The sequence below is a fragment of the Limanda limanda genome, chromosome 13, assembly GCF_963576545.1.
Source record: "Limanda limanda chromosome 13, fLimLim1.1, whole genome shotgun sequence".
Classification (NCBI taxonomy): domain Eukaryota; kingdom Metazoa; phylum Chordata; class Actinopteri; order Pleuronectiformes; family Pleuronectidae; genus Limanda; species Limanda limanda.
The window spans coordinates 11747031-11761912 of NC_083648.1; the positions used below are offsets into that span (position 1 = coordinate 11747031).

The following is a 14882-nucleotide window of genomic DNA, read 5'->3' on the forward strand; positions in this document are numbered from 1 at the left end:
GAGAGAACACAGTGACAGACACGCAGGAGGAGAGGGAGGCCTGGTCATGGGTGAGAGCTCACCCGATGACTTTCAGCAACCAACGCCCCAAACAGGAATTTTTAAAGCCATCAAAGCATTGCTGAGTCTTTATCTTTTTTTTTTTTTCTTTTTTTTTTCAACAATCAACCTTCTTGTAAGCGTGAGTTTTAAAAAAAAATAGAAAAAGGGCTTGGCATGATTTATCAGTGCTGAGTATTTGCAAGGATCTCACACTGTCATCATTCTTACTTCCAATTGTAACATGACATCTGTGATAATGACATCTGCGGAGACGCACCCAGTCTCGGGCACACCCAGCATTTTCTCGCCCCCTCTAAACTAAACTCAGGTAGATTCGCTCGGCTGGTTTCCTTATATGTTATGTCCAAACAACGGTCGCTGCAAGACTGAACATGTGGAGTTTTCCAAACTTCAGTGTGATGATGGCTCTCATCCAAAAAAAACGAGACGCACTGAACAGTAGGGTAGTGAACTTTGCTGTGGTGTGAAATTAGATAATAGGGATTAATTAGGATCAGATTAAGGCCTCTGCAACAGAAAGAGTTTAATCCTCTGATACAAATACCTCACAGACACAAAGACATCTTCTGTAAATCTTAGTGTCACATTGATCCGTGGCAATGGTCGATTTTGTCTGTCGTTCACACGCCGCCCTCCTTCCTTCACATCTGTTTTTATCTTCTCTTTGCATTATTCAGATTCACATGCACGCAGAGGTACTTTGGAGAAGAAAGTGAAAGGTTTGCTCAGTGTGTGCCCTGCTCGGCTGCGAGTAAATATTTAACTTGATGTTTGCTTTTCGGCACTAAAACATCCATTGTGGATCATTGCCACTATTCCACGCTGTAACACAGGTGCTTGTCATGTGAACACACCTGTTTGTGTTTCTCACAAAAATGTGACATCTGGAATATGAAGCTACACACTAAAAGGATTCACATCAAGGTTACGGGTTCACACCACTGCAGAGACCTGCTGACTCCTGCAGACACACACATATGATATCACTTCCCGACACTTGCACTGACATCATGCAGTGAGTAAACAGTGAAAAATAGAGGCCTGACAGATGGTTTATTAAATCACATTGTCTCACTTATTAACGTGGGGGCCTGGTAGCAGCTTGTTAACTTACAGATGGTTCCTCAGACTATCCACTGCTTCATAAACTCTCAGAATGTGATTGAAAAGGAGACATTTCGTCAGGGCCGCTTTACAAGACCATTGTAAGACCACTTTGTATTAAGTAACAACATAAATATGTTAATTATAATTATAATACTAATTGAGTATTTTATTTACTGACTTAAACAGTTTTCTTTGGACTTTTCAGCAGAATTATTTAAGATACTTTGAATACTGTTTCTAAGATCTTTGTTCTATTTTCCTTTCCTCATAGATATGATTGAGTGTTCTGCAGTTTAAAAGACAAAAAACACTAATTAGTCTAATCTTCAAAGGCTACTCTGCCATATGTTGATCCACAAAGAAAGTTACTTTGTTCTAGTAATAAAGTGTTTCTTTATTAGTGTCTGTATCTTTGTATGGTATCAGTCAAGGTTATATAAACACCAAAGCAGTAAATCACACATCATGGCACGGCATCGCTTGTACTTTGACTTTTTTTTTACAATATGTTACAGTGCATGACCAATCTAATTATCTATTCATAATTGTTTTACATACGTGAGAATTTGAAATTTGATATAGGGAAACGTCTGTTTGCATTTCACAACAGAACATTTAAATTTGAATTGCTAACCACGTCACCGTCTTTGAAACAACCTTGTTTTTTTTTCTTTTACTATGTTACACCTCATGTGCAATCAGACAGTTTATGACACCGAGACAGAGAGAACATGGCACACACACTCACTCTCAGACACACACACACACACAGACACACACTTGAGCTGACTCATAGCATGGCATATAGGGGCGTATCCTTGACACACCTGAATCGGTTGCCAAAGCAAGTTTGAATGATAACAAAGTGAGATACGAGACGAAATAATGATCAACTGGTTTCTGTTGGAGCGGAGCCATGATAAATATATTGTGCTCAAACAGCCATGAAAAGTTTTGTCTGGTTGTCAGATTTGAGAGAATGCAGATCAAACAAATCCAGTCATTTAAGTTTTCAATAATTATCCTCGAGCAGTTTACTTTAGCACAATTTCCCCTGTCATTTATTTTCTGATGGTTTAAAACCTGGTTGCAGCAATCTCTGAAAAACAGTGGATTTATATCACACAGCAACATTACATGGTTTTCATCAATACAACTCCACAGAACTGAAAACAACAACAATAACAACAACAACAAAAGACACAAAGAAAAGATGTCATTATTTGAATGTCGCTATAGCTTAAAAGAACAAAGACTGCAAATGCATCTGATAAGACGCTGGTACGTTAGTCTGCCAGCAGGGGTCATCAGTGCGCAACAAAACCCAACCCAATAAACTACTGCAGGCCATTCAGGGGCTCCCAGTAATCCTTCATGGGGCCACTCAGGATCTGTCAAACGTGCTTCGCATGCACTACCACTGGGCAGCTCTGGGATAATACTTTATTCAAATGCTCAAAGGTAAAATAACATGTAACTAGAGTACAACATGTAACTGGATACTATACATACATTATATGCAATTTTCTATAGACTATATGTAATAGCATACTCTATATATGTAATAAAAAAGTATTGAATAGAAAAGAAAAAAAATGGATTTCTCCTAATGTTTGTTGAAAAATTTAATTTAATGAAACTTACCTGTGCAGGATTCAGCTCCCTGTGTTTGTTTGTGTGTGTGTGGATATGTGTGCGTGTGTGTGTACATGTACTTTCACATTATGGCCAGGAGGGTGAAGCATTGCTAAATATACATGTGCTGTGGCTGGAGTGGGAGTCTGCTGTCACATGCTCAGATAAATATAGACTATAAGTCAGTGGAGATAAATCAAACTGGACCAATATTGAACCTTATGTCACCATAAATACTATTATCAGACATGTTCATAATTACCAGGGCCAAATTGGTGCCCCCCAACATACACACGCAAACTGTCATGCACCCACTAACTTTTGGACGGTATACAGATGTTAAATCCTGCAGTATCTAAAATCCCAAAATATAAAAGTAACTTTTAAGTAAGGTAGTAAAGTAGAAAATATTTTTTCTGAAGTGTGTATAAAAAGCAACGGTAATTTGTCCATATTCTTAGCGCGCTTTGTTCCTCATGGGTCAGAAGGCTATTTGGCCTAGTGGGTAGATAGTCTTTCTTTACCACAAAGGTCGCGGGTTCGATTCTCAGGCTCTCTTATCTTCGTGCCGGCAATATACTGAACTCTTAAAAATGGCAGGATTTCAATCACCTATTAATTGCAAAATATACCACACTATGTACATTTAAATTAATTAAATATAAAAAAAGAAAAATTTAATTTCATGAAATTAAATTAAATGGGCTTCTGCACAGGACATGCGCAGTAGGTTTCTGCGCAGGATGTGCGCAATGGTCTTCTGCGCAGGATGTGCCCAGTAAGTTTCTGCGCAGGATGTGCGAGCGCAGTTGTTTTTTTGTTTTTTTTAAAAATTTAATTAAATTTAATTTTTTTATTTAATTTAATTTTTTTTTTTTATGTATATATTTAATTTGAAATGGTTATGGTTCATTTTTGTTTTTAAATTGACATATTATTAGATATTGTGCAATGAATAGGTGGTTGAAGTCCTGCCAACACGACAGCCTGCCAAACTTACCCATGAGTTCGGACCCAGCTTCTGTGTCCACTGGTGTCCTGGTTCCACCCATGGCAGCGTAGTGGCGTGGGGCTGCCTCATCCCTGCGGCCCAGGGAGCGCATTTCTCTGCGCTGGTTCAGGGGTAAATGATGCTGGTCTTCACAGGTGACTGACCTACGCAAGCCTGTAGCCGCCCCCCAACCCCCACAGGAGATTATGTGCTTGTGTGTGTGTGTGTGTGGCCGCGGCGCTTCCCGGTTCTTCCCGGAGTTACGCTGCCGGTGCGAACATGGGCGAGGAAATGAGGCGGACCGCTTTTCGCGGCACTTCTACCTCTGGTGCGTCCCTGGGTTAGAGGATGATGGTGTGACGTTAATATATTGTTTTACATTGCATGTGTCACGTCAAGATAATTCAGTCTCTTGTGCCGCCCTCTCGGCATTTTTCACCCTAGGCAACCGCCTATGTCGCCTGTGATAATTACCATCATCTTTCTCCTGTATATTCACAGTTATTCAATTATAAACGTATGACTTGTCAACTGAATGGTTGTGTTTCAGTAAAATAAGGAAAAGGTATCAAATGTAAGGATAATTAAAGATCTCGTTCAGAATCAAACTTTAGATTTGTGTGTTGTAACTAATGTTTTGATGAGAGAGAAACAAATCGATGAAGCTGTAAAACTCAGTAATAAAACATTACTAATGGAAAGTTTGTGGTTGCCAGGTTTTGGAAAAATCTGTTGACTGGTGATTGTCGTCCTCCAGCATCGTTTGTCTTTTTAGTTCTTCAGTTCATTAGACAGCTATGTAGAGTTCAACCATCCTGTTGGAAAGAGTGGATGATCACCTGGAACAAAACCCATTAACTAACTATCTACTAATTCACATCTACAAAACCAGGCACGGTAGAGAAATCCCTTATTAATAACATACTAACATTTTCATTGATGACCTGTGAGACATTTAACTTACATATAAAAGTGTTGATAAACAACAGGTTGCCTTGAATAAAACAAGTTTTATCTTTAAAGCCTTTCTGTGGAATTAGAAATGATTACCTGAAGAATTACTTGAGACACAAAGCTCATCATGACTGTACAAAACAACATAAGAAAGTAGGGATGGCAGAATAAAAATGTATATTAACAATCATGAAACTCCCACCAAAACATAACATTAATAAGAAAAGCTAAAACCTCTTTGTGTTACCAGACAAACTGTGTATTGGTCTGTCTCGGGCCAATTAAAAAAAATACAAACAATATAACCAACAAACTTTAGGCTCAGGAGTCACACATTATTGCTCAAGATCTGAAACTTTCAAAAGCTGTTAAATACTTTAAAAATGTAGTTTGATACCTCAATAACTTAATAAATTATTTACCTATGTGTTTTTTAAGTACTTACCTCTAATCCACCTTACATTTGAAATGCATATGTTTTGCTTGGCACAGAACTGGACCCCTCATCTGCAGTGTGCATTTAAAAATATATCTATATTATTGATTGTCCTGAGTCCTGTACCTGTGGTTCTATGTCACTTGTAATTTCTTAAAGCACATGATCTTATTTTTTGGAAAACATGTTTCGAACAGTCCGAATGTGTGGAATGAAGATTGCTATTTGTTGTTTTTTAATTTATTCTGCCATGAAATATCATCAATATGAAGTTCAATAAAAACATCAATATATTTCTTGGCTCTTATATACTTCTACGTTCTCCGTTTCTCGGAGAGGGCTCAGCGGGAGACGAAGAGTCTTTTTGATTTTTACTTCTCCGACCACTGTACGTCGAATAAAATTCACCGCCAAACCCATAGGTGGCGCAACGGAAGACGAGCTCAGAGAAGCCTACCCCAATTATCGGAAGAAGAAGTCCACTTGTGTTTATATTTCTCTGTCAGCCTGCCTCCCACACACTGAACCATGGCAACTAACAGAACTAAATAAAGTGACACCCAGCGGGTCAAGATGCTGATGTTATCGTTTCTTAGCGCAGCGGTTCCCCGGTCTTGTTTCCGAACTGTGTTGCTGATTCCACAGCTTGAATCTGCTTGAGGCTACACGGAGCTAGCTAGCTAGCTTCCCTCCCAGCTTCCACACACAGTCAGCAGGGACTCCCGACTCTTACTACTACCCAGTGTTTGCTTCTAACCTGGCGGTATTATAGAAACAGTGTCATGATAGAAGTGGAATTAAAGTCGTGACGGCGGGGTTATGCTAGGGTGACCAGACGTCCTCTTTTTCCCGGACATGTCCTCTTTTCGAGACCTAAAAAATGCGTCCGGTATTTTGCCTCGTCGCAAAAAAAATATTAATAATTTTTTTTTTTTTTTTGCCTCGTCGCATATTTGTGTTTCTGGGTCTTTCACATAGCCTACTAGTTATTTCGGCCTTCCAAGTTCTGGAAATGGTACCACCCTTACGTTCCACCTTCTTGCGCGAGCTGACTGTAGAGAGAGTCTGTCATTGTGCGACCGATCTCAGGGTTGCCAGAGCCACGATAATTATCCTCCAAATACGACTATTTTGAGCCTTTGGAACGTTACTTTGCCATTTCCAATCTGGCAACATTGAGCACCTTGCCGCTTCCACTCCGTGCGCTGTTTACAACAGCACATTACATCTGCAGCCATGCCTAAACGTAAATGTAAGTTCACGGACGAACTAAAAAAAAAATACCCATGTTTTCGCCTCGGCCGTGATGCTTCGGAAGCTGAGTGCATGACATGCAGAGCAGGCACTTACGTGTAAATAAAGGTGGCAGCGATTTGGAAGCTGTGCACCCAGTACAATTTCAAAAACATGACCTGCAAGGACTTTCATACCTATTTGATAGGCAATCGCCAACTCCTGGGTAAGATTCAGTCTTCAGAGAAATATGGCCAACCACATGAGGAGGACTGAAAAGTGTCTTAATTTTCTTATTTTAATATGTGGCCATATAAGTAATCTATTATTTGGAATATTGTATTTGTTATCATTATTGCTTTAATATATGAGGAGGACTGAAAAGTTTCTTAATTTTCTTATTTTAATATGTGGCCATATAAAGAATTTATTATTTAGAATGTTTTATTTGTTATCATTATTGACACATTTAAATGCCACAAAAAAGATTTGTTTTACATTTGCACTTTGCAATTTTGTTAAAGTTCAATAAATAGATGTTCATATAGTCATTTGTGTCATTTTTGTCATTTCATTTGTGACATTTGTATGCATTCACATGGTCATGGTGCGGCATGCTATACACTACACCTCCCCACGCCAACCCCCCCCCCCGCGACGAAGTGTCCTCTTTTTTACAAAATCAAATCTGGTCACCCTAGTTATGAACTGTTACCACCGCAGTTAGCATGGTTGCTAGCCCGAGAGCCTAGCCTGCTAGCGCCGATTTGAAAGCTCGTTCTTACCGTGTGTGACCGTGCACACATGTCGTCAGTGCTCGAACGATCCACCGTCAGCCAGACAACTCCGCTGGCTTAACACACACGTCACATTAATCGTAGAATCATAGTTGTGTATGTGTTTATTGTGAATCAGGAAGTTACAGGTCCGGAAATGACGTCGAACAGAAATGACGTCGTACGGAAATGACGACATACGGAAATTATGTCGTTCGCGGACCAATCACAGCCAAGAGCTGTCCGCGGGCTCTCCGACACAACACGGACAGTTAGAAAAATCAGAGGTGTACGAAAAGCTGTCCGAAGCGCTCGGAGAGGGCGTTTCACGACGGATAGGGCGGTCTTATCTATCTGTTTTACAAAATACGCTCAAGCATAAATTGGCCTTTAGGCATTATAGAGGCACAGTGAGGAGGTACAAGGCAAACATTGGAAGTACCACTGTAATAGGATATTGTGGATATTATGTAACCCTTTGCCTGTTTAAGAGGTTTTATTTGGAGTTCCATTCTTTATCTTGGTTAAATACTCAAATTCACATAAAATGTTATTTTTGTAATTCACGATATGACCACAGGCCACGAGTAGAGGTATCATTTACAGTTTTGAGACACAGAGGAGAAAGTAAGGAGTCAAAGGAATGTCTGCGATTAGCAGCTTTGCGTAGAAAATGTCTATCTTGAGATAATTTTTGTCCATATTGCTCATCAGCCCTATTAATCAAATTATTGCCTTTGATCAGTAGTTAAGGATGTAGCCTTATGCACTCAAGTGAAAGTAAGCAAGTACTTGCTTCTTAACACAAAGGACTTGCCAGGTTCAGCCTCTTTCTTAATGCAACGGTCCAGAACATCGTCAACTGTATATTTTGTTTGATAAAAGAAGAGTAAAGACTCACATTAACAGAGAATGCTGCAGATGATGCCACTGAAAACAAATGCATTGTCATAGTGATTATCTGAAAGGGGATTATTGTTTTATTGTCATTGCTCTGTTATCTGCACTGATTGAATCATGGGGCTGATTCCACTCTCGTTTTTATTACTTAAAAACACACTTTTATTATACATATATATAACATGTATATATTTCATATGTTATATTATATGTTAATATATATATATACAATATATTCATAAACTTAATGTGAACATGTAATGTGAGGCACTGTAGCAGCGTAGAAATTACAAATATTTCCTGCTATATGCTGTGAAGTAAAAGTGAAAAGTAACGTAATTTGAGTCAGATGCATGAACAATTTATTTAATAATAATGAAAATAAAATATAATAATAACAATGATTTAATTTCACATATTTCAAAACAGCCATTAAGAAGTGTTATAAAGAAGACAAATAAAAACACCAAAGGCAACAAAGCAAATAATGCATCACCCAAGAAAGCAGGTAGAGTAACGAAGTGAAAGTAGGTGGTAGCTACATGCCACCACAGTGCAGGTCGGAGAGGAGCAGTGAGACGTGGCTGAGCCAGCTGAGCCCTCCCGGTGATCACCAGCGGTTACAGGTGGCCATGTTGAGTTGAGTCAACAACCCGGAGCCTGGTGGGCAGGTGTGTTACCTGTGGCTCCTTCAGGAAGCTGCTCCACCGCCTCAGCGACGACACGAGGAAACAAGGAACCAGAGGAAACAAGGAACCAGAGGAAACAAGGAACCAGAGGAAACAAGGACAAGAGGAAACAAGGAACCAGAGGAAACAAGGACAAGAGGAAACAAGGAACCAGAGGAACCAGAGGAAACAGGGAACCAGAGGAAGGAGAGCATGGAATAGTTTCTGCCTCTCTCTCTCTCTCGTCACTGCCTCATTGAGCAGTGGGCTTCTGGTGTGTGTGTGTGAGTGTCTCTGTGTGTGAGTGTGTGTCTGTGTGTCTGTGTGTGTGTGAGTGTGTGTCTGTGTGTGTGTGAGCTTGGAGGCTGCTCTCAGTCTTATTTCCATTCGGACTGGGGACTGAGTGACTGCGCACGGCTTCCACCGCCGTGGAGCTGTGTGTGTGTGGTGTGGTGGGGGGGGCACATTGACGCATTGTGGAGTCGACAGGCCAGGGGGGGGGTGTGGTGGTGGTGGTGGTGGGGGGTGCCGCTCGTAGCACTGCAACCCCGGCTTCGCCAGACGCGCACACGCACGCGCACGGAGGCATCTATCCGGCGGACCCGCGATGGCCGTGGTGCAGCTCGACCGGGAGGAGGACCACCACGACCACCACCACCACGACCACCAGCACCAGCTCCACCACCACCAGCAGCCGGAGAACGGCTTCGTGTCGCCGGACTCCGCCGGGCTGCTGACGCGCATCGACGGCTCCGTGCTGCCGTTCCTCGGGGGCTTCGGGAGATACCAGAAGCAGCTGATCGTGCTGACATGGATCCCGGCGCTGTTCATCGGATTCAGCCAGTTCTCGGACAACTTCCTCCTGGCGCAGCCGAACACCACCTGCGTGCAGCCGCGGGTGAACCTGAGCCTCCGGAACCTGAGCCTGCCCGGTCCCTCCTCGCTGCTGGACGGGCCCAGGAACGGCAGCAGTGTTACGCGGCCGGCTCACATGTACCATGCCAATGGGAGTTCCGGCGGCCACAATGACAGCAGCATGCAGTGCTGGTGCGACGAGTGGACGTTCGAGCTGCACACGGGACTCGAACACAACGTGGTGACCAAGGTAAGAGGACCAGTCCCGGGGATGGGCATCCTTCTTCCATCCCATTGTGTCACCCGATCCTCCCCTTAATCCCATTAGGGTTGATTTTGACTTTGGTAAGAGAGGGAGATCCTGGCCCTTATCAACACAATGCCCATCATTTTAAAAACACACCACTTTCAAACAGCATCACACAGCCCCTTAATATTAAGATTAAGATTAAGATACATTTTATTATCCCACACACATGCACAGGCACACTCATGCAAGGGGAAATTTAACCTCTGCTGATGTTGGGGGAGTAAGGTGCCTTGCTCAGGGGCACTAGACAGGGTAGGGAGAATCCTCTTGGATATTTGGACAGATCAATCCAGTTCGTCTTTTGTGGAGTCGAACCAGAGACCTTTTCTGCCCATAGTCCAAGTTTCTGCCACTAGTCCACCGCCTCTCCAATGCCCATCATTTAATAAAAAACACCACTTTCAAACAGCATCACAGCCCCTCACTATCAAATTGTGCCCAAATTATTAAGATACATTTATTTATCCCACACACATGCACAGACATGCAAAGGCACACTCATGCAAGGGGAAATTTAACCTCTGCTTTTAACCCATCTGGTGCAGGACACACAGAGCAGTGGGCAGCCATGTACGGCGCCCGGGGAGCAAATGTTGGGGGAGTAAGGTGCCTTGCTCAGGGGCACTAGACAGGGTAGGGAGAATCCTCTTGGATTTTTCCATCTTCCATCCCATTGTGTCACCCGATCCTCCCTATAATCCCATTAGGGTTGATTTTGACTTTGGTAAGAGAGGGAGATCCTGGGCCTTATCAACACAATGCCCATCATTTTAAAAACACATCACTTTCAAACAGCATCACAACCCTTTAATATCAAATTGTGCCCAAATCAGGGTTCTTGCCAGCTATGGGTACGCCTCCATTGTTGCATCCATGGCTTGGTCTTGTACTGCCTGTAGGGAATCACACAAAAAAACCCAAACTAGTAGGAATAGCATGACAGTGAGACCTCCTGACACAAGCTGTGACCTGTGCAGGGGGAGACCATCATGCACCTGCACTTTTGGGCAAAGCTGCCATGGGCTGGTGGAATTTGCCGGTTGTCGTAATGCACATAATAGACTTGCAGCCCTTTTTTGATTTGGAGCAAAGGTCAGTCTGTGCACGCTCTTGAGTATTGCAACCCCATCCCTTGACAAACATCAGCTGCCCTATCTCTGCCCCATAACCAAACACCAGCCCTTTTTTTCCCAGGTCTCACCCCAGACACTTTAATTCAGAACGGATGCCTTTATCTCCGGTGGCATCCCCATTACATTCCTGTAACTGCCCTGAGGAGGGGACAGTACTGGCCTGGAGGCATTAGAGTTGGTCTGCTAAATAGAGGAAGAAGGGTTTTGTCTCATGATCTGCTCTTCTCTTGTTGTGGATTCTGCAGCTCACGTCAACATATCAAGTGTTATTTTAGTATGGTAATGAAAGCGTGACACTATACACATTACTTTCTGAGTAAACTTGACTTTAACATCAGCAGCTGGATGATGGGATTAAATCCGTTGTGTTCAGAGGGAGCCATTAGGGACAAAGGGAGTCACTATGTTCATCACGAAAAGTTTAAATGTTGACACACACTCTGATGACCTCACACACCCGTGCAGAGGACAGTAAATTGTGTTTTAATCTGCATCCTCTTCACCTCTGAAGGGTTTGGAATGTAATCAAAAGGCTTATCAGCAGGACTATGATCTGGAGCTGGGCTTTGAAGTCCCTCCGTGCCGTATAGGAGGAGGTCGTGGCGCCCTGGGACGCCAACAGTTCATCTTTTTTATCACTGATGATGCACTCATTTGAATAAAGCAGACAAAATGCAGCTGGGGCGTTATCTTTTAGCCAGGATCTGAGGGACAGTTGAGGTCAGTAAGTGTCTGCAGGGTTATTTGGTATAGGTGGGGTTGCAGAGCAAGGTTTTATGGACTGATTCCTATAAAATACAACAAACCTTCAGCTGAATATTATGTCATATTGTGAGGAAAAACAACTGGGCGGGTGATTACTAGCAATCCAAAAATGTCTGTTCTTGGCCATAAAAAGTGGACAGAGAGTTCTCATGTGACTTTAGCCCAAATGCACTGCTGCCTCTTCTCATGCTGGTGTCTGGAACCTGTAGATACTCTCCTCTGTGTTGCCTTTGCACACAGAATGAGAATGTCATGTTGACACTACCACCAGTGCAGATCAGTGGCAGGGCTGAGCAGTTGGTATAAGTGCGTGGCAGGGCTCGTCTTCCCTGACCAGTGTCGTCCACGTTCCGACAAGGTCACCATTCGGAGGATTTGAATTAGATGTCATTGCAGGAGACTCTTCCAAAAACAGAAGCATAATAATAGACCCCTCGCCATCGTCTCTCTTTGTCGACCTGTCCCTCGCTCCTCTAAGGCCCCGCCACAGCACAGACATGAGGGTGACACTTCAGCAGGAAGTGATGACTTGGCATTTCTCCCTGTGTTTGGATTGCATGGGGCATAACTGCACATGACTGGGCTCAGCTCTCTGTGACACTGGACCCCTAAAAACGGCCAAAATGCACCAACAAATTCTTACCCCGGTGCTCAACATGTAAATAAATGTTGATGTTTTCCCTTGTTTGCTGCTTGGGTTTTTGTTTCGGGAATCGGTAGCAAAGGAATGCATTTAAAATTTAAATGCATTTGCACTTGCTCCATTTTCCCGGCGTCATAGAGAGAGAGAGGGCCTTGATGGAGGCGGCCAGCGGAGGTTGAGGTGGTGGTGAAGGATCCAAAGTGGTGAATGTGGAGACCCGTCCTAATTGAGTCAAAGCTCTCCTCAGGGCCTGTCGTAATTGGACTGAGCCTGAGAAATGAGAATGTATCATTACTCCGAGACAGATAGTCTCTCTGCAACACAGCTGCTGCAGACACTATCTGAAGCAGTGGACTGAGAACATCCTCAAAGCAAAGATTAACCTCTTTATTGATCCTGTGTATGAGCCGACTTCTTGTGTCTTAATCAGGGACAAGTGGCGTCTAAAGGCGGCTGATGATTTTTGTATCTTATAGTGAGTTTAGGATTTCCCCTCTTGTCAATCTCCACTGTAGAATGGTGTTTAGACTCGTCCCAAGCTTTGACACCCTCATGGATTTCAGCTTATATGTGGAACCGTTATTTATTGTCTTGTCAGAAAATGGTAAATTGAATTTCAAGTTCTCATCGAAGGTAGTTTCTTCAAATTGCTTGTTTTCCCAAACTCCAAAATATTACAATTAAAATGCTGAAGAAAAAATGTCTGAAAAGCAACAAATCCTTGTTTTTTAGAAGCTGGAACTAGCGTTTCCTTATTTGCTTAATAAACTAGAATGAAACTTAGTAGAGCTCATATCTCTGTCAAGGCCCTACAGTCCCCTCATGAAACCACATGTAAATTCACTACATCCTGATTTAAATGTGGATCTGCTCATGACTATCAGTCCACTTCACATGCCTGATTGTTTGTTTTGTTTTTATGAACATCGGTCAATTAATGGCTGAGAAGTCAAGGAGAATGTTGAAAAACACCCTATCTCACAATGTTACATAAATTAAATCCTGGATCTGCACCAAAATGTAATGGGCTCCTCCCTCACCCTTACTGCATTTTTCCATCAGTTTTCGTGGAAATCCGTCAAGTAGTTTTGGGTTAATATTGCAACACACAAACAAAAAACAGCCAGTTAACAGAGCAATATTAAAATTACCAGCAATAATTTGGATAAAGGAAAATGGCAAATAATCTATTTATCCTGTGACTTTCCTATATTGAGACTAAAACAGACTTTTGAAGATGTTGGGAAAATGTACAAAAATATGCAATTGACAATGGAGGTAATTCTGAGTTGAGTGCACGATTCAACATTGTACAGTTAAATAGTATGTCATTGCCATTTTTTATCTTAGAGCATTGTATTGAGGTGATATGGACGATATGTTGCAAAGCACAAGTGTGGGTACACCCCGGCCCAGTATCAGTATCAAGAGGTCCCACACCCATAGATGTGAAAGATGATATTTCAGCTGAACACCACGCAGGCCTCTCTGCTCCGGGGCCCTTCGTACTGTTTACCCAGCTGCCTGGCTCCGTCCGCTGACTCTGGATCAGTGTGGGACACTTTGAAACAGTCTCAGCTGTCGAAAGGCGATGACCCCACTGCAGATACCCAGTCAGCACACAATGACAGCCACTCGCAGCGTCAGCTGGGAGGAGAGGATGCCTGTGTGCCCAAAAGATAAAACTCTGTTGAAGGCTCGTCGTGTGTGACAAGAGAATGTGATACATGCTTGTTTCTGATAAGAGCTGTTTTGTAACAGGGAGGGCTGAGCAGTATGGGGGGGCCTGACCCCTGGCCTTGGTTCAAGTTTGTTTTCAGGACTGTGTCATGGAGTTCATGTTGTAAGAGTGTCGGTGGGTTGTTGATGCATTTGAAGTCTCTGTGGTGACAGAGACGTGTAGTGGGAGGTTCTCAGCTGCCAGCAAAACAATACAGTGAATAATGAAGATTGACAAAGGTTTGTTGTTTCATTATCTGTCACTGTTGGTTACAGGGAAATGTAACCTGTCAAACATGCCGTTGCCTTTCATCAGAATGCTAAAGCTGCATGAGCACTAAGATAAATCAGTTGTCAGGCAATATCCTCATATCTGCAAACTTTTCTCCCTTTTTATTTTACCACAAAACTGCAGTATGAGTATGAGTAGTAAAGATTTATCCTCGTGCTCTCACTCATTCTCCTCTACCTTCACCGGCACTACCACCACATTATAATATTTCAGCCTCTCGATGATGCACTGGTGCTAAAACTTGCACTTGGAAGCAGAAAGAGTCTGATCACCACAGCGATGGTCTGTTGCTAGGCAGTAACTATGCAGCAGTCTCTCCATGTGTGTTTCCGCCTTCTCCTCGCAACTGATTTTGAAGCATCTCCCTTCTCTTCAGCTTCTCACCCGTCCCAGCTCTTTCCT

General features: G+C 42.7%; 1 protein-coding gene across 1 annotated transcript in view; it reads left to right on the forward strand.

The window, feature by feature from the left end:
• The first annotated feature begins 9338 nt into the window (after positions 1 to 9338).
• The window catches only part of LOC133018044 (solute carrier family 22 member 23-like), a 32758-nt gene continuing 27214 nt past the window's right edge, over positions 9339 to 14882 (forward strand). The window contains exon 1 of the mRNA XM_061084326.1: positions 9339 to 9868. Coding sequence (XP_060940309.1) covers positions 9371 to 9868 — 498 coding nt within the window. The 5' untranslated portion in view covers positions 9339 to 9370. The remainder of the gene's footprint in view (positions 9869 to 14882) is intronic.